Source organism: Carex rostrata, chromosome 7, assembly GCF_964058835.1.
Source record: "Carex rostrata chromosome 7, lpCarRost1.2, whole genome shotgun sequence".
Classification (NCBI taxonomy): Eukaryota; Viridiplantae; Streptophyta; class Magnoliopsida; order Poales; family Cyperaceae; genus Carex; species Carex rostrata.
The window spans coordinates 11,935,031-11,959,581 of NC_135924.1; the positions used below are offsets into that span (position 1 = coordinate 11,935,031).

Consider the following 24,551-nt stretch of genomic DNA (forward strand, 5'->3'; position numbering starts at 1 on the left):
TTCATGCAACTGCTTTTACAAAGGGAGAGAAAATAGAGGAGAGAGAGAGAGAGAGAGACAATGACAATCAAGGAATTGAATATTTTGTGAGAGCGTGAATCTGTGAAAGTATTTCATTTAGTAAAATCTTTCAAACTTAGCAATTGTACTGCATCAGTGAAAGTGAAATTGAAAGTGCCAACATAGATTTTAAAATTATTATCGCCTTAGTTCAAACACTACACCGAAGGCCCAATCCATTTCTCCTTTCACGGGCCTTCGCTACCGCAAGAAAATATTTTTTGTTATACATATATTATTGGAGGGATCCAATTACATATTTTTTTGGTCACACCGAATTATAATTTATATTTTCAAAGTTCAAACAGTTGATTCAAACTGTTCAAAATAATGGATATGTTAAAATGTGATTACATATCAAATTTTTTTTTTTTTTTTGAAAATTTTGTACTATTTATTAAGATAGGGTTGGATCGACTATTTGAACTTTGAAAACTTTAAAAATCAAAAGTGTAATTCGGTGTCACAAAAAAAAGTGTAATTGGCTTCCTCCTCTACATATAATATGGTCAGAATATTTTTTGTCTACTAGATATGTCATGTAATTTTTTTTTCCTTTTTTTGCTGGGGGAATACATTGATGTTTGTTATTAAGTATTATTTTGCATTGGCGTGCATGTCTTATAATTCCAGAGTTACCAATTAATTGAGAGAATCCAATTTCGGGTGATGCTGAATCGAACGCGAAATTATTTGGATGACCGAACTTTGACCGAATTAAACCCAAATAATTTGTGAATCTTACGATTTTTTTCCGTTTACGAATTTTTCGCAATTTTTTTCCAGAACATTTTTTTTTTTTTTGCTCTCTTGTAGGACTGAGATCTCTGGTTCGGAAATTCCGAATCATTCCTAAATTATTCATGAATCACGAATTTTTGACCTCGCTGAACCGAATCCAAATAATTCATTTGTTATTATGCTTGCATGTACCGCTTGGGTACATTGGATTCATGAGAATAATATTAATTTATTTCAAAATAATGTTGTTATTTTCATTTTAGAAAGCAATTTGAATGTATATTTTTTAATCTATAAAATAATTTTGGGGTAGTGTTATTCTACTGATTCAACATTTTATGTATGTGTTTGAGTTTTGACAATAGATATAGTTAAGGGCAGATTTAAATGAAAATAATGGATCAATTGATTCCCTATTTGTTTAAGAAAATTGATGATTTTTTTAATGTAAATTGAAATGTTTTTTATATATATAATATATAAAATAAAATCGTAATACCATTAAATAATCTTAAAATTCTCAACTGAAGTGATTTAGGATGAAGTACAATTAAAGCACCTTATGCGGTTTAAAGTGAACCCACAAAATCTCTTAACTTTTGACATTGTTACACTCACTATTCTATTGCACTGTTAATATCTTATATGAGAATATGAATATATGATTGTCTTTTATTCAACACTTCATCATTTTACTAATTTTATTACTAACAAACACAATGTTTTAAAGTGATTTACTATCAAACACATTCTTTTCTCTCTCCCTTTTTATTTAAATACTTCCAAATTTTGATTGACATATGTACCCCTACATACTATTACCCAACCATTGGAGATATCCATTGATTTGTCAAATGCAGATCATACGTCATCTCCTCAACTCCTTTAATAAACTCAAGTAGATTAATTTGTTATAAGTGCAGTTAATTGTAAACCTTAGTTAAATATCTCATTTAGATTTCTTCATGGGGACTTCAAGTACTTCTCATTGGTTACACTTTTCTTTTTTTATTAATTCGTTAACAATGAGAAGAATGAGAGTCAATTTTACAGTACCGCAATAATATTTTACTCTAAATTATATAAAAACTCTACCTAAAAAAAAAATTTAAGAAAAAAAGAGAGGTCAATTGACTCCCATTTTCTCTCTTTGACTCCGCCCTTTAATCTCGTAGATTAATTTGTTAATCATATTTTAAATTAGTACACAAAGAAATCTAAATGGATGTCTCCAGTGGTTGTGTAACTATATGCTAGGGCATATTTATCAATTTTATTTTTAAAATAACTGAATAAAAGATTAAACAAATAAAAAGGATAAATAAAATTAAGATGTTTAAGTTTTATGAGGATGGTGAATGTTACAATGTTTTCGTGGAAAGTTGAAAACACACTATATTTTGTTTCAAAAAAAATATTAATGTATTATATTAAGAAAAGAAAAACAATTTTGAATTTATACAATAAAAACAAACCGAACCGAATTAGTTTGGATCAAACAGTTCGGTTTTTTCGTTTTAATGGTTCGGTTCGGTTTGTTTTTTAGAACTGAATTGTAACTTCAGTTTGGTTCGGTTTGAAAATTTTTAAAATCGAAATAACTGAACCGACCGAACTTTTATATATTATGAATTTGATCTGGACCACCCCGGTTTATTTCTTAATCAATTGCTTTAAATACGTCGATTTATTTATTAATATTCCGGTTTATTTCTCAATAACCCCTTTGTAGGCTGAGAAAATAAAAGATTGAGAAAAGAATTGGCGAAGCAAATAACTGAGGCTGTAGATGAGGTCATAAGAACATTCACCCAAATGATGCTAACTGGTTTTAAGGAACTCGTGCAAATCCTAGGAGAGTATGACAGCAGCCGTGTGCAAGCGGTACAACATGAAGCTCAGAAAGCAGGGCAACAACAACAACAACAACTAGACATAGAAAGGTAGCTGCAACAGTATCAAGAGGCACAAGATACTAATAGAGGTAGCAGCTCTAGTGAAGCAGAGCTTTCTTTGGGCGAAAGACTGAGAGGTAGACAAAATGTTCAAATCTTCATCTCTGTGAGAAAAAGTAGTATTTTCTAAATATTATTGATGTAATATTTGTAAATGTTTCTATGCTTTGGATTTAATCGTAGGTCAAACATTGTTTCTGATGTGATATTGTATCAGTATATGTACTTTTTGCTGAGTGTGCATTAATTCCATTTGGATTTAGTACTTAATCATCTTTTCTTTATTGTCTGGTATTTTTAGAATTTAGCAAGTAGTTCGTACTAATTTTTATCTGATTTTTATTTAAATCTTTTTATTATAAATGGGTAGATTAGTGCCTGTCATTTGTCACCTGATCAAGCTTTTAAAAAAAATGCAATTGAACTTGTCATTAAACCGTTTAACTATTTTATTGACACCTATCGTTAGTCTTTAATGATACATCAAATGGCATTTAAAATCAAGTTGTACATGTAATCGGCAAATTATCCTATCAACAAACTAATTATATATGCTCCTGTATTAGGTTTGGATATGAGGCCACATTTAAGTCCGATGTTCATCGAATCTACTGTGCTTTACACATTTAAATAGGTTTTCCCTGAGCCTTCACTTTTATAGAGTAGAACTAGAGTGTTTTAAGCTCACCAATTTTTTTGTGGGATTAATTTCAAAGTCCGAGATTTCAAACGATGAATTCACTCGTGAAATCACGTTTGACTCTTGAGATTGCCAGAGAATGATGTGAGCACATATTGAAATTGATAGAGAAAGAATGCTTCTTATGATGACAAATAACTAACTAATTAATTTGATAGAAAACTAAATGTCTTAAGATAAATTTTTGGTCAAGTCATCTAGAATTTGATTGATACACATGCAATTTAAAAAAAAAAAAATGAAGAATACATCCATATATAATTTGTAATTTTCAATTCAAAAGGTACTTTTTAAAAGAAAAAAAAAGTTATTGTCCACTGTCTGTCCACAACACTAATCTAACGAACTACCAACTGTATCCAACTTTCCTTTTATAAAAGTTTATCGATTAGCGCTTTCTGTTTTTGAATATAATTACTAATCTCTCTCTCCGCTCTCTCTCTCTCTCTTCACAGAAACAAAACTTCTTTCTCTCTTTCCGATCTCTCTTTCTCTCTTCACAGAAACAAAAGTTCTAGCGGTGAGAACTCTATGATTGTCAGTGAGATGCTTCCCTCTTCTTTGGCGGTTCTCCTCTCCTCAACCCCTTCCCTTCGACGACCTCTCCTTTGGCGGTCTCCTCTTCGACGGGTTCTTGATCGTGCAGATCTGAACGGTCTCCTCTCCTACAGTTCATTTTTCAACAGCAACACCACTACTCGCCGCTCTCCGGCGCCGCTACTCGTCGGCGCTTTCTTCTCTCCGACGGACTTCTCCGGCATCTCTCTTAGATTCTAATGGAGAGAAACGATCTAAGAGAGGCGATCTGGAGGAGCGATCTGGTGGAGAGAGATGAAAGCGAGGCGATCTTGAGATGAAAGATAAGAGCGAGGCGATCTAGAACATAATCAGGTTATTTTACAGTATTCACTTTGTAGTTTTATAATATGCAACTTGTGGTTTTACAGTATTCAAAACAACTTGTTTATTTACTAATCTATTTAAGTTTAGTTCCTTCTATTGATTTGAATTGTTAATCATGATTTCCTTGCTTCTATTGAAGTTTCATTTGAATTGATGTAGTCTCAGGCGTGTATACATTATATGAACATTGATTTGAATTTTAATTGTATCATTTACTGTTCAATAACAGATCTCACATTATTTGATGGTCTGATTTGAAATGCATAGTTCATTTTCTTGATGTCGTTGTTTTGAATTGTCTGATGTACGGAATTACATGATTCTATATTTTGTTTTACAGTATTCGATTTCACCTTCGAAAGAAGAACACGACGGGATTTTGTCGTCTTTGAAGTAGTCAATTAACATATACCACTTCAGATCTGGTGAAATATGTAGAGTATTTTTACAGGATATAGTTCATATTTTTACATGATATATGCACTATTTTATAGTATCTATTATTATTGATGTTTATAGGTTTACAGTATATAGTTTACAATTTTACATGATATAATTCACTGTTTTACATGATACATAGAGTGTTTTATAAGATATAGCTCACAGTTTTACAGTACCTATATGTAATAAATTCAATTTGTTTCATTGTTTATTTTATTTTTTTATGCAGGATGATATCTCAAAAGAACGTGTGGTTATTGTGATGAGGCTTCTTACTCATCCCAACAATAAATACATAAGGGTTTTAATGTAGAAGTTATTTTTCCATAGTTTTTTTGATGCTATTCTGAATGTTGAATGGTATAATTAGGTTTGCTATTTTGTGGTGAATATTATGGTTTGTGTTGAACAGATATTGTGTGTGGTGAATATTATGTTTTTGTTGAACATATGATGAATGTATGTATAGATTTAGAAATTTTATAGTACACATGAAATTGATTTATAGTTTAGATTTGGAAATTTTATAGTATTGATTCTTTGTAGGTTGTATGTTTTCTTTTTGTAGTTTAAGCTGAAATTTTGTATTTTTTTTTACATTTTATTTTATCCTTTTCATATGCTTATTTTATATTATTGAAATTTTATAGTTTTTACGTTTTTTTTTCATAGTTTAAATTAATAATTTTACAGTATTGAAAATTTATATTTTTTAAATTGTATTTAATCATTTTCATCAGCTAATTTTACATTGTTGTAAATTTATAGTTTTTACTTTTTATTTTCACATTTACAATTTTATAGTATTGAAATTTGATATTTTTAAAATTTTATTTAATATCCTAATTTTATAATTTTTGTAATTTTATAGTTTTTACCTTTTGATTTCACAGTTTAACTTGATATTTTTACAGTATTGAAAATTGATATTTTTCAACATTTTATTTTATCGTTTTCATTTGTGAATTTTGTATGTCTGTAATTTTATAATTTGTACATTTTATTTTTAGAGTTAAAGTGGTCAATTTTACAGTATTCAATATTTTTAGGATTTATTTGTGTGTTTATTAAATTGAGAAAAAAGAATAAAAGAAATTAATCGAAAAATTTAATTTTGCCTTTTTATCACTTTTTTGTCAAAATAACTGCTAATAACTAACACTAACTGCTAATAACTTCATATAACTGCAATTTTCGAAAGTACAGTTTGAAAGTACATTTTTTTTGTCCTGTTGTGCAAGTTGCAATCTGTTTCTAACTATTATGGGACCACTTTAAATAGTTGTTGAATGTTTGTGATTAATTGATATATTTTATGTGATATATTGTATAATATATGAGCATGTAGAAGTAGTTTTACAGTATTCATGCAAGTTAATTATGTGGACAAATGGTGGACGAAAGTCTGTGGACAATTAGACACTTCCTTTCTAAAATATCAAATTTATAGATATACATAAAAGTTGATGTATACTAGAACTAAACTTGGGTAAAAAAAATTGGGAGGAGACACTACAGCAGAAATACCCATCTGCGACCGGCCAAATGGGTCGCAGATGGGTAAGGCGCCGGTCGCAGAAGGGGGGAGCCGGTCCCAGATGACTAAAATGGGTTGCAGATGACCCGGTCGCAGTTGCTCCGTCACAGATGATTGCCCTGCTGACGTCACCGGTCTCTGAAGGCTATGGCGCCGGTCGCAGATGACCCCTTCAGCGACCGATTATATTCGTCCCTGGTGCGACATGCTGACGTCACTAGAACCTATCAGAGACCAACTGAACGGTCGCAGAAGCTTTTTTTTTTTTTTGGTTATTTTTTGTTGTTTTTTTTCCCAATTTGTACAAAATGTATCAAACAAATATAATATTAAACCCATTCTGTTCATATATTTTTCTCCTACCTCAATTGGTACGAAACATAATATTCACAAACATTTAACATCAAATATCATTCGATTCACAAGCAATTTAATTGGTATATACGTACCAAGCATTTAACATCAAATATCAAACAATTCACAAGCAATGTAATTGATACATACCAAAAATTTAATATCAAATATCAAATAATTCACAAGCAATTTAATTAATACGTACCAAACAATTCACAAAACAACATATACATGATACATCTAAATGGGTAAAGTTAAGAAAAAAAAATACTTGTGGACTTCTGAATTGCCTCTTCGTTTTGTCATTTGCCATGTGAGCCCTTGGTTTGGCTCCAAGCCGGGTTGTGATATTTCCAAACCATGCTTCTTTACCAATTTTATGTACCTGCCCATTTATTAATATTCAAAATGTGATGATAGATTAGTTATCTACTGGCTATTTGTACTAAATTCAACTTCCAGTGCACCTACTGGCAATTATTTTATGCTTACCGTCAGAAAAAAGTTAAGCTTGGAAATAGGGGTGTACAAAGATTGGGGTAATAGGTTTTGTCAAAAAACTTAAAACCCAACCCAATTATACTGAGTTGGAAACTTTTTCAAGTCAGCACACCCGTAAACCCACCCTACCTATCTAATTTTTAATATACATATTTTATAGGCTAAGATCACTACAATATATATCAAATGGATCGCGAGTACATACGGATATCTCCAGCCGCACAAAGGTGAAGCGGAACTAATACTGCCATTAAAAATCTGATATGACACACTTAAATACAAGAGAGAAAATGAGAACCATACTTTTCAGCATTGAAGTGTTCTACCCCAAGATCTTCATCCCATATAAAAATGTACTCAAACGGGGCCACTATATCCGGGTGCAAGAATCTTTTCGCAAACCACCTGACATATATGGAAAGTAAAGTAATTAACAAATCAACGTTTTGTGAAAACCACACAAATAGCTTCTTTTTATTTCTCGTTTTTTTGTAAAAACTATAGTACTAACACTGCTGAAAATGATATTATGATAATTCGTTATATGCAATACCTCACTAGGGTCACCCCACAACCTGCGTAGATATAAATCTGATTCCTGTACCACTATACCAGGTGCAAGTTTCTCTGCCCCCCTTGGATTTGTCGGAACATATATCTGCATAGCAAACACATCAAAGTTTAGTTTCAGTTAGTATCAACACTAGCTTAAATGATGTAACTCATCGCTACGACATACAAAAGAACTTTTAGTATAAGGGTACCTGATTACAAGCAATTACTCCCTTAAAGATCGAGTTTTCTCCTCTCTTTCTTTCTTCCCAAGATTAACCTAACTTCTACAACTCCTAAAACCAATTAACCAATCAATTAATATACTTAGTTTATTTTAATCTCAGTACAACAAAGAGGAGAAAGGACAACAAAGAGGAGTTTTCAGATTCCAATGTAAGAACATTATCTTTCTCAGTAAAACAAATTTAGAAATGTTCTTGTAAAGAATTGGTGTCACTATTACTTGTTCAGGAGTTATCTATATTGGTCAGCAAGTATTTGAATTTGTAGTGAAAAAAATATGATTAGTAAAAAGTAGGTGTTATATCACATGAAGCTACAATTCTACTTCTTTTTCCACAAAATTGCCTTATGATAAAAATGTTAAAAGTTATAATATTTAATTTCAAAGTTGGATAATCCGAAACATTTACGAACAGAATGGCAACTCGTGGTACTTTCATGTAAAGCTTCTGTTATGTACTTCTCTTTTTTCCCTAGTATAATTTAATCATCATTTTGTGCAAAATTACTTTCATTGTGTCCAGGAGGAGCTGATAATGAATGAAATACCAGTAGAGGTTTTAAGTAGACCGCCTTCAGTGTACAAAGATAGGTTAATTAGAGAGCTAAAGAGGCCATTTGACAAGTGTGAGTATAGAGAGTTGATGTAGAAGGCAGCTTTCAGGAGTAAAAAGATTATAATAAAGGAGTTACGTACCGTGAAAAATGCCGTAGAGACAAAGTCAGCTGGTAAGGTCAGGGAAAGAGCCATAGAGACAGAAGATGCGAGCAATTCCTTCTTCAATTGGTACCCTGGTAAATCTTGTAGTTTTCAATTTAATTTTCTGAAATGTATACAACTATGCAATTTTAAAATTTTGGCTTGGTTCAATTTATGCTAAACCTCCACTGAGTTTATTGATTCACTCCAAATCCCCGAGCAAAGCAGATTACTGGGGTAATGTTTTAAACAAAAAAAAAAGATTCTTGTCAAAATTCAATGAAAGTATCTAATCAAATTTTCATTCTCTACATTTCAGGTTCACACTAGTGGAGAACTTAGAATTAGTGTCGGCTGTTTATGGGTATTAGTGTCGGACATTGGGCGACACTAATGGAGCTGATACTAATACTTTGTAAATGACCGACACTAAAAGTAAGACATTAGTGTCGGCTCTTTAATAAAAAGCCGACACTAATAAGTATTAGTGTCGGTTATTTATAAACAGCCGACACTAATTCCTTACTTTTAGTGTCGGCTATTTATAAAAAGCCCATACTAAATGTTTTTTTTTTAAAAAAAAAATAAAAAAAAAATATTTTGCCAGCATCTCCACTAAGCTTTTTATCTCTGATTTCTTTGCAGATTTAATCAGAATACAAATGAGCTAATAAACAAACTATCAAAAATTCTTAAATTATCTTAACAAATCTCTGGAACTGTACCAGTATAGTTTTTACAAACCAAATATACTTGACACTACGCAAATCAGCCCCTAAACTTTACCAAACCAGCTCGCAAATTTTGTACCACCTAGAAACAGACCATTGCATCATTACACAGCAATCAAACCTCTTAATAATAACAATTTGAACACAAACCTTATTTCTCTCCCACTGTGCCTTCTTGGGGCAGATCTTGGTGTCGCCAGATAGAGGGGCGGAGGTGCAATGCGCCTGGTGTCGCGAGAGAGAGGGACTGAGGTGCAATGCGCCTGGTGCAATGCCTGGTGTAGTCACTCGGAGTGGGCACGAGAGAGAGACAGAGATGGTACCCTAAGTGAGCGGCACAAAATGAGAGAGAGAGAGATGGAGAGGTAATTTATTCGCGTAGGAATGGAGGGAAGGGAATTTGACTTATTAGTGTCGGCTGTTTAAAAGAGCTGACACTAATAACTGACAATTAGTATGGGCTGTTTATAAATAGCCGACACTAATACTTTAGTATGGGCTGTTTATAAAGAGCCGACACTAATTGTCTGTTATTAGTGTCGGTTGTTTATAAACAGCCGACACTAAAGTATTAGTGTCGGCTATTTATAAACAGCCCATACTAATTGTCAGTTATTAGTGTCAGCTCTTTATTTTGACCGACACTAATAGTATTAGTATCGCATTTTTAAGATGTCCGATACTAATGAAGCGACACTAATTGTACATTCTCCACTAGGATCACTAGAGTATGTTTGGTTGCTACTTGCTACTTAAAATTCAGGAGGATTAAATTTGCATATTCAGAGTTAGGATGGCTTAAACTGTTCTTGTTTGGTTGAAACTTGTTATATAAATCATGGCTTCATTTATTCTAGTTTTAAGTTGTCAAAATTTGCAAGACAGCCCTTACAATTTACAAAATTTGCAGAACAGCCCTCATAATTTGCATAATTTATAGAATAAATCCCTAATATTGCTATTAGTATACTAGTACACAAGCTAGAACTGGTACCGACTGGTACCAGTATCCAGAGATGTACAGAGAGCCTCAGCATACTGCTCAAGCACACCAGAATAGGAAACCACTACGGTACTGACTGGTACTAGTAAAGTTAAAAACCCTGACCTCACACCTCAGGAGTTGAATGGACTATGTAAGAAACAAAAATCTCTTGCCCAAGAGACCTGACAATATTAAATTTTAATATATAATCATATCTGGGTGAGCTGAAGCTAATCAATCAATTTCATGTTCACAATTTGTTGCCTGGAATCGAGCTAAGAAGGATGAAAGAAAGAAGAAAGAGGGGGGTGAATCGAACTTGAGGAGCAGCAATAGAGGTCAGGCTTTGAGGGGCGCACAGGCACAGGCTTAGAGGTCAGGCTTTGAGAGTTGAATCGGTGGCCTAGCGCGCGGAGAGGAGATGATCGGTGGTCGAACGGAGAGGGAAGAGAGGAGGCGATCGGTGGTCGAGCGGAGAGAAGGTGGCCGGTGGTCGAGCGGAGAGGCGTGCGTCGATGGTCGAACTGAGAGGAGGCGGCGCCAATCTTTCCATCTTTTTTATTTTTTTGTTTTTGTTTTTTTTTCGGAAAATCTATCACAAAACGCGGGAGAGGGGGTGCGTTTTTCAGGACCCTTATGGGACCGGGCCAAAATCGGTCCGAGAAGGTGAGGGCGCCGGTCCCAGAAGGATCTGGATCAAATCCGTCCCTGCTTTCTTTCTTTTTTAATATTTTTTGAGGATTTTCTGCATCCGGCGACTGGACCAGTCCCAACTATCGGTCACAGATGATTCATTTTGCTGTAGTGAGAATTTGGTGCTCTTTTTCAATTCTCCTAATTAGAATTAATTAATTGTAAGTATTAATGATCATTAAAATAACTGCTAGATACAACTTTCTGTTGGGACAAAATAGAGGTGAGCAAATAAATGGATCACAAGAGAAATCAAGACAACAAGCAATCAAGCACAAGCAAATAGAGAAGACACAAGATTTTACGTGGAAACTTTTTCGAAAAAAAACCACAGGAGATACGGCACAAATCCACTAAATCAAATAGCCTTACAAGTACAAAGAAATTAAAATTCTCAATAGCACTCTCTCACACACTCTCTTACAAATTTCAAGGAGAAGAGAACAAAACCCTAAATGACTTAGTGAAGAGGCAATAGAGATCAGAGAGAAGCTTCTCTCAATCTAATTCAATTTGCGAAATGGGCTCACCAAGAAAAGTTGCGCGCGGCAGCTGCTTTAATTGAAATCAAGTAAATGCAAGCACCATCGGTCTCAACTTATACCGATGGGAAAAGGCAAAGTCACCTTTTAATTAAAGCAGCAGACCAACGGACCTGATTGTTTACCGATGGTAAATAAGTAAAACACCATCTGTTGACCATCTTACCGATGGCAAAAGGCATCAATGCCAACGGTTTGATTTTCTTGCCGATTGTAAATGCAAAACGGGGTGGACCCGTTAATTGTCTTCAAATCAACATACTAGGCTATAAAATGCAGGACCAAAAACAAAGCTCTGCAGTCCTGTTCAATCTCTCAACTAAAACACACAATCAAGGTGTAGAGAGAGGGAGAGAGAGATGGGTTACAAATTTGTCTGGTTTGCTGTGATCTCATTCTTCCTTTTGAAAGAAAATGCCATAGCTACTGATAAAGTGGTACAGAGTTTAAATCATCCTCTTCTTCATTAATCTCTCCATAATTTAAAAGAAAAATGTATATTATCAAACTTAACCATTTCATTTCACACGTTAATTTCTGATGTAGCCATACATTGTGTATCTTGGCGAACCGCCACGTCTTCTTGCTGGTAGCAACCAGGCATTACATTATGCAAGAGTAGCCAAATCTCACTGTAAGCTCTTAGGATCGATTTTGGGAAGGTAAGCAAATACATCCATACGTTAAAATTTGAACAAAAAAAAATGCATAATCTTTGTTAATATTAGAAAATGGGTTGCTTAATTTAGCAGTTGGTGATGTTTGCAAAATTTTAATATGCAGCCCGAAAGCAGCAAAAAAGGCAATATTTTACTCGTATACACAACACATTAATGGTTTTGCTGCGACAATTGACGAGGAAACAGCAAACAAGATATCAAGTATATATTTCTCCATCTTCATCACTTATTCCTTCATTTTAATAGCTAAACTGTTTAATTTGTTATTTTTTTCTTTGATGTGGAGGGTCCGAAGCACATTCCTCTCAGTAAATCATTATTTATTTTTCATCAAAATTTTCATCATTTTGGAGATATTCAATGTAAAAAAAATTTCATCAAAATTTTCCGCGACTTTAGAAAAAATAAAAAGTACTCAAAAACAGTGATACTAAATTCTATGTAAAGGATATCTCTTTTCAGGACACAAGATAAAACAGCCCCAGTAATATATTAAAATACAGTAATTTACAGGAAAATAAATAAACAAAAAATAACACCAGAATTGCATAATTTGTTGCAGAGTTACCAGGGGTGGTATCAGTGTTTCCAAGCAGAGAATACGAGCTTCATACTACTAGATCCTGGCAATTTCTAGGTCTAGAAAGTGATGGAAATGTCAATTCAAATTCCCTCTGGAGCAAAGCAGGGTATGGTAAAGACACTATTATTGGAAATCTTGATTCAGGTACCAGTTACATTCCTTTTTCCTTTTTTTTTTGTAATTGTTCGGCAATATTAAATATAATTGGATAATGATATGCTCAGCAGTAATTACTCATTTTAAATTCTATATACTAATGAGCATAGTATTCTTTACGTTAATGTGTTAATGGGCGTCAATGGGTACAATGGGTATGATTCGAATCGGGTGGAAGTATTTTTATATCCATATCTATTAATTAGTTAATAAAAAAAATTCTAACAAGCTAAATTTTTTTTTACCAGTACCTATCTTATAGAATACAATATGAGTCAGGTAAATGGATAAAATGGTGCTATTGATATTCCTTTTTGGGCTTTCAATAAAATATTTTTCAAAACAAGATAAAAGAAGAAAAAATGAATAATGATATGGTGTCATGGAATGATTAATTTTTGTATGGCTCTAATTAATATGGCTTATGAAAATTTGAGAAAGTACCAAATCATAAAGATGTTTAAGATGTCTCATGAAAATTTGGATCAACGGTTGGAAAATGAATAAAAAAAAACACATTTAGAATTATATCATACTTATATTTGGATCATGAATAATACTATACCATGCATGTCACGTCTCATCTCCATATGAAATATATATAGATATGTATAATTTATTTTTTTATAATTACTCCATAGAAAATAGAAAATGAATACGAAATAGTCTTTATCTGTAGTTTAATTTACCCGTTAAGCTAACGAAAAATTTACTCATATCCATCGTGAAAAGCTAACAGAAAAGTTTATTATCCACATGTCTTATCAATTAAATATGATACAAATAGAATAGACAGACAAAAGGGTGCTATTCAGCAATTACCATCCTAACTGCATCCATATACAACCAAACTAAATAACCATGAAACAGCAAATTCAATAAAGACAGTTCAGCCACCTAACTCTTCATGTACACATATAATATATATAAGCTCAAAACTAATGCATCAATAGTTGTATTTTCTTCTCTCTACTCCCCTGTGATAGGGATCTTGTACCAGCAACAATTTTACGTAGACAATATCACAAACAACTGTTGTGCAGCAAACAGATCCGTACCTGTACTATTGGCACATGCAGAGCTCAACACCAATTTCAGCAAGAAATTCAATTAAAGGCAACGAAGAAAATAAGAAAAAATTCTTAAACCAGAGGCATCTTTATGCTTACAAAAAAATTCTATATAGTATGTACTAATGAGCATAGTATTATTTAGGTTCATGTGTTAATGGGTACGATGGGTATGATTCGGATCAGGTGGAAGTATTTTTATATTCATATCTATTAAGTTAATAAAAAAAAATCTTACCAGTATCTGTCTTATAGAATACAATATGAGTTAGGTAAATGGATAAAATGGTGCTATTGATATCTCTTTTTGGGCTTTCAATAAAATATTAACAAGAGAAAAGAAGAAAAAAATGAATAATGATATGGAGTCATGGAATGATTAATTTTTGTATGGCTCTAAAGCGATAAATGAATGAATATAATTAATATGGCTTATGAAAATTTGAGAAATTACCAAACCATAAAGATGTTTAAGTTGTCTCGTGAAAATTTGGATCAACGGTTGGAAAATGAATAAAAAAAAACACATTTAGAATTATATCATATTTATATTTGGATCTTGAATAAAACTATACCATGTCATTGTTAGTAATAATAAATATATATTTCAGTGGAGGGAAGAGAGACAATTCTCAAATAACTCTTTTATTATTCAAACTATCTTTTGTATTTTTTCTCTTACCTTCTTACAACAGAATACAAGTCTATTTATAGCCTTAAACATGACTCTTAAAACTCGTGCAGTAATTAAAACAAAACATAATTCAAAACAACTCAAAACAGAAAACAGTGCAGCACAGTAAATTCTAACCCTTTGGTACTAAAACTGCCATAACTTATTTTAAGGAACTCCAAACGACTTGAGACTTGAACTATCAGAAACTAGACTCCAAGACACGTCAGATAGACTTCTTATTTGTCCATAATGATGTAGAATTGCCCTTTCAAATTATCATTTAAAACAGCCTTAAATCTGTCCACTGTGCAGTCACGAATTTAATGACAAATTAAGTTTATTCATCAACAGTCATGCCTCATCTCCATATGAAATATATATAGATATGTATAATTAAAATTTTTATAATTAATTTTCATAGAAAATGGATACAAAATAGTCTTTATCCGTAGTTTAATTTACCCGTTAAGCTAACGAAAAACTTACTCATATCCATCCCAATAAGCTAACAGAAAAGTTTACTATCCATATGTATCTTATCAATCGAATATGATACAAATCGAATAAACAGACAAAAGGTTGGTAGGCACCCTATACAACACGCATAATAGAAAACCCAACTACATCATGCTACTCAGGAATTGGCCAATTGCCATCCTAACTGCATCCATATACAACCAAACTAAATAACCATGAAACAGCAAATTCAAAAAAAGACAATTCAGCCACCTAACTCTTCATGTACACATATAATATATATAAACTAAAAACTAATGCATCAATAGTTGTATTTTCTTCTCTCTATCCCCCCCCTGTGATAGGGATCTTGTACCAGCAACAATTTTACGTAGACAATATCACAAACAACTGTTGTGCAGCAAACATATCCGTACCTGTACTCTCTTTTCATTATAGAGCTTGCTGGAGAAAATATCAAAAGAGTTCCAAATATCTCTCTTTTACATAATAGACCCAGTACTTAACAAAAACATTGGTATTGCTCTCTCTACTAAAATAACTCAGAAATAGGGCAAATTGATTAGGCTGAAATGAGAAGAGCACCCAACAGCCTGTTGGCAACTAATGATTAAGGTTCGGCTCAAACTCGGCTCGGCTCAATGACAGAAGCAAAATGATTCGGCTCTAACTCGGCTCACTTTTAATAGAAAAAAGTTCAGCTCGGCTCGGCTCATGTAAGCACTTGGCTCGACTCGGCTCGTGAGCCGTCTCATATTACATGTTGAAAAAATGATCATTTAACTATTTTAAAGAAATGATCGAAGTGGAATAGAGATATTCTTGTGACTTTAAATTACATGTTGAAAAACTTTGATTATTTTTATAAAGAAATGATCTAAAAAATTTGAAAACATGATCATTTTTTTAAAATAATTTCAAAATGCCAACTCATATTACATGTTGAAAAACATTGAAATTTGAAAAAGAAAAAAAATTAGAAATCTGAAAAAATTTCAAATTTAAAAAAAAAATGAAATTTGGAAAAAGTTCAAATTCCAAATTTCAAATTTTTTCAGATTTCAAATTTTTCAGATCAAATTTTTTCATATTTCAAATTTTTCAGATTTCAAAATTTTCAGATTTCAAAATTTTTCAGATTTCAATTTTTTCAGATTTCAAATTTTTCAGTTTTCAAATTTTTTCAGATTTCAAATTTTTTCAGATTTCAAAATTTTTCAGATTTCAAAATTTTTTCAGATTTCAAATTTTTTCATATTTCAATTTTTTTCAGATTTCAAATTTTTTCATATTTCAAATTTTTCAGATTTCAAAATTTTTCAGATTTCAAATTTGTTCAAATTTCAAAATTTTCAGATTTCAAAATTTTTCAGATTTCAAATTTTTTTCTTTTTCAAATTTCAAAGTTTTCAACATATAATATGAGCCGGCATTTTGAAATTATTTAAAAAAAATGATTTTTTTTCAAATTTCTTTAGATCATATCTTTAAAAAATAATCAAAGCTTTTCAACATGTAATTTAAAGTCACTAGAATACCTCTATCTCACTTCAATCATTTCTTTAAAATAATTAAATGATCATTTTTTTAACATGTAATATGAGCCGACTCGTGAGTCGAGCCAAAGGTTTACATGAGTCGAGCCGAGCCGAGCCGAGCTGAGCCGAGCTTTTTTCTTTCAAACGTGAGCCGAGTCTAGTGGGGGCATTTTTTAGTTTTGAGTCCGATTTGTTATGATATATTGAGCCGCTCACCTCATTGATTCGCGAGCCGGCTCGACTCATTAGCAGCCCTACCAACAGGCCAACACCCTGAAATATTCTTCTATTCCTTTCTGTTCATAAACGCATAATAAATCTGCCAACAAAGTTTGAACAAAAAAACTAATTGGTCACTTGGCAAAGATAAACAAGCACTTTAGACAATATCTATATCCTGAGCATTAATTAACTTTTATGTTATAACTATAATTATATGCATTAAAGTACCTTAATTATGTCACATAACTATATCAAGAAAATAGATGATTAATATTTTTGCCATCAGTACAGAAAATGCAATTTGGAGAACCTCTTCATATTATTGCTCCTTTAATAAATTATCCCTATATTCTATTATTGAGTGTAAGGCATAAAAAATGCTGAAGTTTCAAAGACACTTTTAAAATTCATCAATTCCTTGAAATCCAAATGCCAAATTGCACTGTCATCTTCCATATTATTGTTACTGTTACTGTTACTGTTATTGTTATTATTGTTATTGTTATTATTATTATTGTTATTATCATCATCATCATCATCATCATCATCTTTTACATCAATGTAATTAGTTTTTATATAAATCATTTTTTTCTAACTTTTGAAATTAGAGGACCATTTTATTTTTGTGCGATGATTTATTTGTAGGTGTATGGCCAGAATCAAAAAGCTTTGCAGATGATGGAATGGCTGATGTCCCAAGTGAGTGGAAAGGAATTTGCCAGAATGAGTTTGATGCCACCTTCACTTGTAACAAGTCTCTCTCTCTCTCTCTTTTAAACTTGACAGCACCTGTCAAGTTCTACATTGAATAAATAAAAGTTGTTTTACAACATTTGAAACATACCTCACAATCTAGTGTATCAGAACTTAGAAAAATAAATACATCAAAAAGCTGTTAGATAAGCTGAACTCTTAAACTATCAAATTAAATTTTGTACCACACTCATGCATACTGAATCCATAACCTCGCATCTTGCACCACTCGTTGTGCCAGCACTTCAGGACGCGTTTTCCTTCCCCCAAAAACGACTTCATTGTGGTGTTTCCACAAATACCCAGCACGTTGAAGCAAAAAAAGTGGCCCAATTTTTCTTTACATACGTATCAGTTCCCTGCCATGCCATATCAGACGACAGTTCCCAAACCTGCTACATCATGATCGCCTGGTGCATAATTCCGCATCTTAGGATTGATAGCACCGAGTACCAAGTATATGTGGCAAATGGGCAAATGAATAATAGATGTAGTGCCGACTATGTTGTGAACTCTATATTTAGAGATAGAGTTAGATCAGGAGCACCATGCTCAGAACTGGTGCCGCATCTCTAAGTGAAATTGTTGGGTAATGCGGTTTGGTATCTTGAGATACCAAGAGTGTTTCTCCCCAAGAATCAAGCCAAAAAGACACGGCCATACTATCTCCCACTTGCCAATGTGTTCCAGTGAAAAACATGTTTTATTTTAACTAATAGGCCCCAAAAAGACGGACCTTGAGATGTCCAAAGTTTAGGGCCCTGCATGTAATGTCTCTTCCATTTGATTTTTGTAATCACCACGGTCCAAAGCGCATGTGGCTCCGCGTAGGCCCTCCACCACCATCTTAGTACTAAAGCCACATTTCTAATCTCCAAGCCGGCTACCCTCATACCGCCCCAAACTTTAGGCAAGGAAACTATTGCCCAATTTGTTAGTGAGACCCCCTTCCTTGATCCCTCATTTTTACCCCAAAGGAAAGATCTTCTAATTAGGTTCATTCTCACAATCACCCATTTCGGGAGCATAAAACACGCCATGTAATATATTGGGATTGTTGGTAAAACTGAGTGTACCAATTGTAGCCGGCTGCCCTTGAATTAGCTTCCTTTGCCACCCCTCTAACCTCTTCTCCATTCTTTCCAACAAGGGCATTAAATGTTGACGATTCGGTCGCACTACCGTCAAAGGCATGCCGAGGTAACTCACCGGGAAACTTGTGGTCTTGTAACCCATGATGTCACTGATAATGGCTAGCTCCTCTTGTGCAATATTTAAAGGCACCAAGGTACTTTTGTTGTAATTTATTTGAAGGCCCGAAATTGCACTAAAAGCCTCAAAATGATCTTTAGTGTAATTATTGTTGTTCTATGAACATTGGCTATGATTGCCATATCATCGGCATATTGAAAAACCATTACCGAGTCCTCCAACTTGCTTGAAATTGGCTCTTTCACCCCCTCATTTACCACACCTATGAGCTGTTGTAACACATCCACAACTAAGTTGAAGAGCATTGGGGATAATGGATCCCCTTGTCTCAACCCCTTACGATACTCGAAATATTCAGAAGCCTCTCCATTTATGACTACCCTCGAAGATGTCATCTGTAGCATTTCCATAATCCACTTAATGGTCCGGCTAGGGAATTCATGACTCTCTAAAACCCGTTGAAGAAAAGACCAACTCACTGAGTCGAAGGATTTTGCAAAGTCTAGCTTTGCGAATATGTCCGAATCTGTAGTGGATTTTATGTGGTGCAATATCCCCCTTGTAGCATTTAAATTTCAGCAATTTGCTGGCCTCCAATGAAGGCTGTTTGATGAGAAGAGATAAGGTCGGGTAGAACCTGTCTTATCCGATTTGCCACCACTTTAGAAATTAGCTTAGGGATCACATTAATTATGCTAGTGGGTCTAAAATCATTCACCATCTCAGAGGCTTCTTTTTTCGGAATCATCACTATGTTTGCCTTATTTATTTCCCTCAAATGCAAGGTAATGTGAAAGAATCGGTCAAAGATGTTCATCACCCAAAGTTTTAGATCCGGCCAATGTGCTTGTAAAAATTCATTAGGCAACCTATCCGGCCCCGATGTCATATGCTTAGCCAAACTCAAAACTGCACCATACACCTCTTCAGGTGTGAACTGTTCTTGCATGAAAGAAAGATCCACAGGTGCTATCGGGTTGAATCCAATACCTGATTGCTTGAGCCAAGGAGACCTTCCATGTGTTGCTTAAATAGGCTCCTGATTGTCTCCTCATTTGTTATTTGTGCATGTTCATGAATTATTTGAGTAATGGCATTTTTTGTGCTTCTAGCTGACGCAAAAGCGTGAAAAAACTTTGTGTTTTTGTCCCCGCTTTTCAACCAATTGCAATTGCAAGTGGATCTTTGCTTCCACTTAGTTTCAATAAAATTGGCCAACATATAGATCCGTTCTCTATTTTTATTGCGCAACAAAAACTCATGCTGTGCCAAATTTTGATGTTCCTCAATTTGATTAAATAATAACAGAGCCTTTTTACAATAAATGAATTGAGCTTCTATCTCACTGAAATTTCCTGTATGCCAATCGTGCAACTCCATCAAGCATGTTTGTAACTATCTGATCAAACTGTTGGATCGAATCTCCACCCCCCACCTGTTGTGTCAAACCCCGCTGTAAAATTGCATGGGCCTCCATATTTTGCAGCCAAAATAGCTCAAATCTGTGTGGCGTAGTTTTTTTTTTTTTTCCCTCTCTCTCTCTCTCTCTCTCTTTCAAAATATTCAAATTGTCCATGAAGTTTCTCATATTTGCAGGTCAATTTAAATTTCCACATTTTGTTCCAAGTTGGCATGTTTTGTCTTGGCATCTTGTTCTGTAAGCATAAGTTTTATGCCCTCAAACTGTTCAAATGAAAAAAAAGAACAAAAATGTTCAAATTAAAAAAAATAGAGAAAAAATAAATCAGCATCAAGAACACAACATCTTTTGTTCGGTTGTAAAAAATGGGGCTGACTTCGTCATGCACATCTTGCTACAATGACATCAATTTTTAGAGTATAGACCCGGTTCACTTGGGATTTGAATTAGGCATGAAAAATAATCATTCGAAGACTATTTTAGTTCCTGCATCCATGGTATGTAATTAGGGGCGGCGGAGCTAGACTCTTAAGTTATGAGAGTCAAACATAAATGAGGATCAATTATATAAAATTTTCACGCTACGTATGGATGTCAATTTTACAGTACCAACAACAGGTTACTCTGAATTACGTAGAAAGTCATGTATAATTACAAAAAATTGAAAATGAATGGGGGTCAATTGACCCCCATTAACTTTAACTTGTATCCGCCTCTGTATGTAATGGCTTGCTAGCTGTATATGTACAATTAATTGTACATGGTACAACCTTGAAGAGGGTTTATCATACATATTTTTTTGCAGAAAGTTGATTGGTGCGAGATATTTTAATAAGGGATATGAGGCATATGTGGGGCCACTAAACATATCATTTCAGACACCTCGCGACATTGATGGCCATGGGACTCATACTCTTTCAACGGCTGGTGGAACATTTGTGGCCAATGCGAGTTTCTTTGGCTATGGTAGTGGCACGGCTAAAGGGGGTTCGCCCCATGCTCGTGTCGCAGCTTACAAGGTTTGTTAATTTTGTTTCATTGTTCACATCATACTTGGGCAAAGATAAAAAAAAAAAAAATGGAAACAGGGTATATCTTCCTAATGCTTCTGTATATGCTTATGTCTGCTCTTACCAATATAGGTATGCTGGCCTGGATGTTTTGGGGCCGACATCCTTGCAGCTTTTGAGGCAGCTATCTCTGATGGTGTTCATGTCGTGTCTGTGTCGCTGGGTGGGAGACCAAGGGATTATTTCAATGACGTGATTGCCATTGGGTCATTTCATGCAGTCAAGAACGGCATAAAAGTTGTCTGCTCGGCCGGTAACTCAGGCCCTACAGCTGGAACGGTTACTAATCTGGCACCATGGATATTCACAGTGGCAGCTAGCACAATGGATCGGGAGTTCCCTGCCTATCTTTATTTTGGTAACACAACCCTGAAGGTAAATGGAAATATGTATGTTTATTCAGATTTTAATTCCATTATGGATATGCTAGTTAAGCTACCATAAAAAAGATCTGTCCTTGTGCACTATTACTTGCAATCAATTAAGTCAGTGTGATAATAAATTATTTGATTTCAATTTGGTTTCATAATAGCTTATAATAAATTTAACATTTGTTACTCTTAACCTGGATGCCTTTTTAAAAATTTAGGGTCTGAGTCTCTCATCAACAAATTTAGCACACGGAAAATACCCAATTATCATGTCAACAGATGCTCGTGCGGCCAATTCAACAGAATTTGAGGCGTAAGACTTTTTATTGTTACAGTAATAAATTTTATTAATATAAAGTAGTACATAAAAATTCCAACAAAGCTACTGACAAGCAATACCACCATTCTCCAAAATACTGTAGCAAACGCACAAAATCAGCAAACATGAATACAAAAGGTTTATACAAAATCAAGCAAATAGAAACAAAAATGAGACTACCAATCATGACATCAGAAGTTGAGATACAGATATATATTACGTGGCAAAATTTTATAGACAGTTCTTAACTCGACATATAACTTGAGCATGCAGCTGTTCTCAGTATAGAAATCTACTATATATTAACATTATGCTATGTATGAATATTATATGGCAGTCGGCTATGCCTCAATGGTTCGTTAGATTCTGCTAAGGTTAACGGTTCAATAGTGATTTGCACAAGAGGATTGAATCCGATTACTAAAGGAGAAGTTGTTTTGGAAGCTGGTGGAGTGGGTATGGTCCTGATTAATACTAACATCTCCGGCAATGATATCATTCCTAATGAACACGTTCTTCCGGCCGTTGCAATTACCTACTCTGACAGTCAAACTTTGTCATCTTACCTCAAATCAAACAGGTTTGTACATATCATATGAGTTGAATGTTGTTAGATTTTACTTGGTACTTTTGAGGTATAGCACAAAGCATATAACCTCAAATCAATACATACTATATATGCATAGTGATCAGATGTCATCTTGTGTTAATTTTTCTTTACTGAACTAGATTTTTTTTTTTTTTTTTTTTTTTTTTTTTTTTTTTTTTTACGGATGGATAAAATAACCATAAAGCTAACATCAGGCTCACTAAATTACAGTGAGGTACTTGGTTATGTAACAAAACCAGAAACTGTACTCAACACAATGCCGGCACCGTATATGGCTTCATTTTCGTCTCAAGGGCCAAATTCAATTACCCCTGGAATCTTGAAGCCTGATATAACGGCCCCAGGTGTCACTGTTCTAGCAGCATACACTGAGGCAACTTCACCAACTAATCGGGACTTTGATAAACGCCGTGTAAAATTCAACTTTGTGTCTGGTACGTCCATGTCATGCCCCCACATATCAGGGATTGTTGGTCTTCTCCACACTCTCTACCCTCATTGGTCCCCAGCAGCCATCCGATCAGCTATTATGACCACTGGTAATACAAAAATTCTGCTATTTTTTTGTTGGACGCAATATGCATTGAGTTATTAGTCTGGTGGATTTTGCATGAAAATTCCTTTTCTCACCAAATGGATCATGCCATGCAATGTACGCATCTATCATTTTTACGATAGTTCTGAAATAAAATTCCTTTGAAATAATAATTTTATTTGAGGTCCTGAGCTATGCTCGAAGGACCAAACAATCATCCTCGTCAGAAATAATAGATATGTACTTTTGTTATCTTCAAGTGTTTATTTTATAAATTTTATATGGTGGTTTAACTTTCTGCAAAAAACCCTATTTCCTGTTCTTTTTTTCCCCATTGCTGAAATTGTTATGCTAACCGAAAAATTATATTGATAACTTTTTCCCTTTAGGTGCTTCAATTTATATTACTTACAAAGGGTTATTTTTCTTTAAAAACAAAATATTGCAGCATCAATCAAAGATAATCAGGGAAAGAATATCTTAAACTCATCGTTTATAACTGCCACACCATTCAGCTACGGGTCGGGCCATGTGAACCCAAATGCAGCAGCAGATCCGGGATTGATTTATGACCTCAACTCGACCGACTATTTGAACTTTTTTTGCTCTCTTGGCTACAACTCAACCCAACTATCATTATTCGAGCCGGGCTATCAATGCCCTTCAAATAGTCAAGATATTAAGGACTTCAACTACCCCTCATTTACAATTTATAACCTCACAGGCTCAGTAACAGTAGCCCGCACAGTTAAAAATGTCGGTCCCGCGGGTACATACACTGTAACAGTTGAGGAACCGAGTGGTATTCAAGTCAAGGTGGAGCCTGATTGTTTAAAGTTAGGCGCCGGTAAAGAGATGAAATTTAAGGTAACTTTTCATGTGGATACCCCTAGCTCTGACTATGTATTCGGAAGCATTACTTGGTCAGATGGAATACGGCATGTAAGAAGTCCTGTGGCTGTACTTGTTAAAGATTAAACTCAAAACTGAGACAGATTTTAAGGCTATATGAAATGTGGAGTTGAAGGGGAAAATTTAGGTCATTATGGACAAATAAATTATGTATTTTATGTGTTTTCGAGTTTAGATTCAGATGGTTCAAGTTTCAAGTCGTTTGGAGTTCCCACAATAAGTTATGGCAGTTTTAGTACCAAAGGGTCAGAATTTACTATGCTACTATGTATTCTGTTTTGAGTTGTTTTGAATTCTATTTTTGTT

The 24,551-nt window shown here is 33.9% G+C and overlaps 1 protein-coding gene across 1 annotated transcript; it reads left to right on the plus strand.

Moving 5' to 3' along the window:
- Positions 1 to 11,940: 11,940 nt before the first annotated feature.
- Positions 11,941 to 24,316, plus strand: LOC144557597 (subtilisin-like protease SBT5.3). Its single transcript, XM_078306193.1, has 11 exons — positions 11,941 to 12,078; positions 12,188 to 12,303; positions 12,425 to 12,522; positions 12,884 to 13,048; positions 17,689 to 17,797; positions 21,234 to 21,447; positions 21,571 to 21,873; positions 22,088 to 22,182; positions 22,526 to 22,768; positions 23,009 to 23,337; positions 23,782 to 24,316. Exons 1-11 carry the CDS (start codon positions 12,001 to 12,003, stop codon positions 24,309 to 24,311), a joined length of 2,280 nt encoding a protein of 759 aa, XP_078162319.1. The 5' UTR covers positions 11,941 to 12,000; the 3' UTR covers positions 24,312 to 24,316.
- Positions 24,317 to 24,551: the final 235 nt, after the last annotated feature.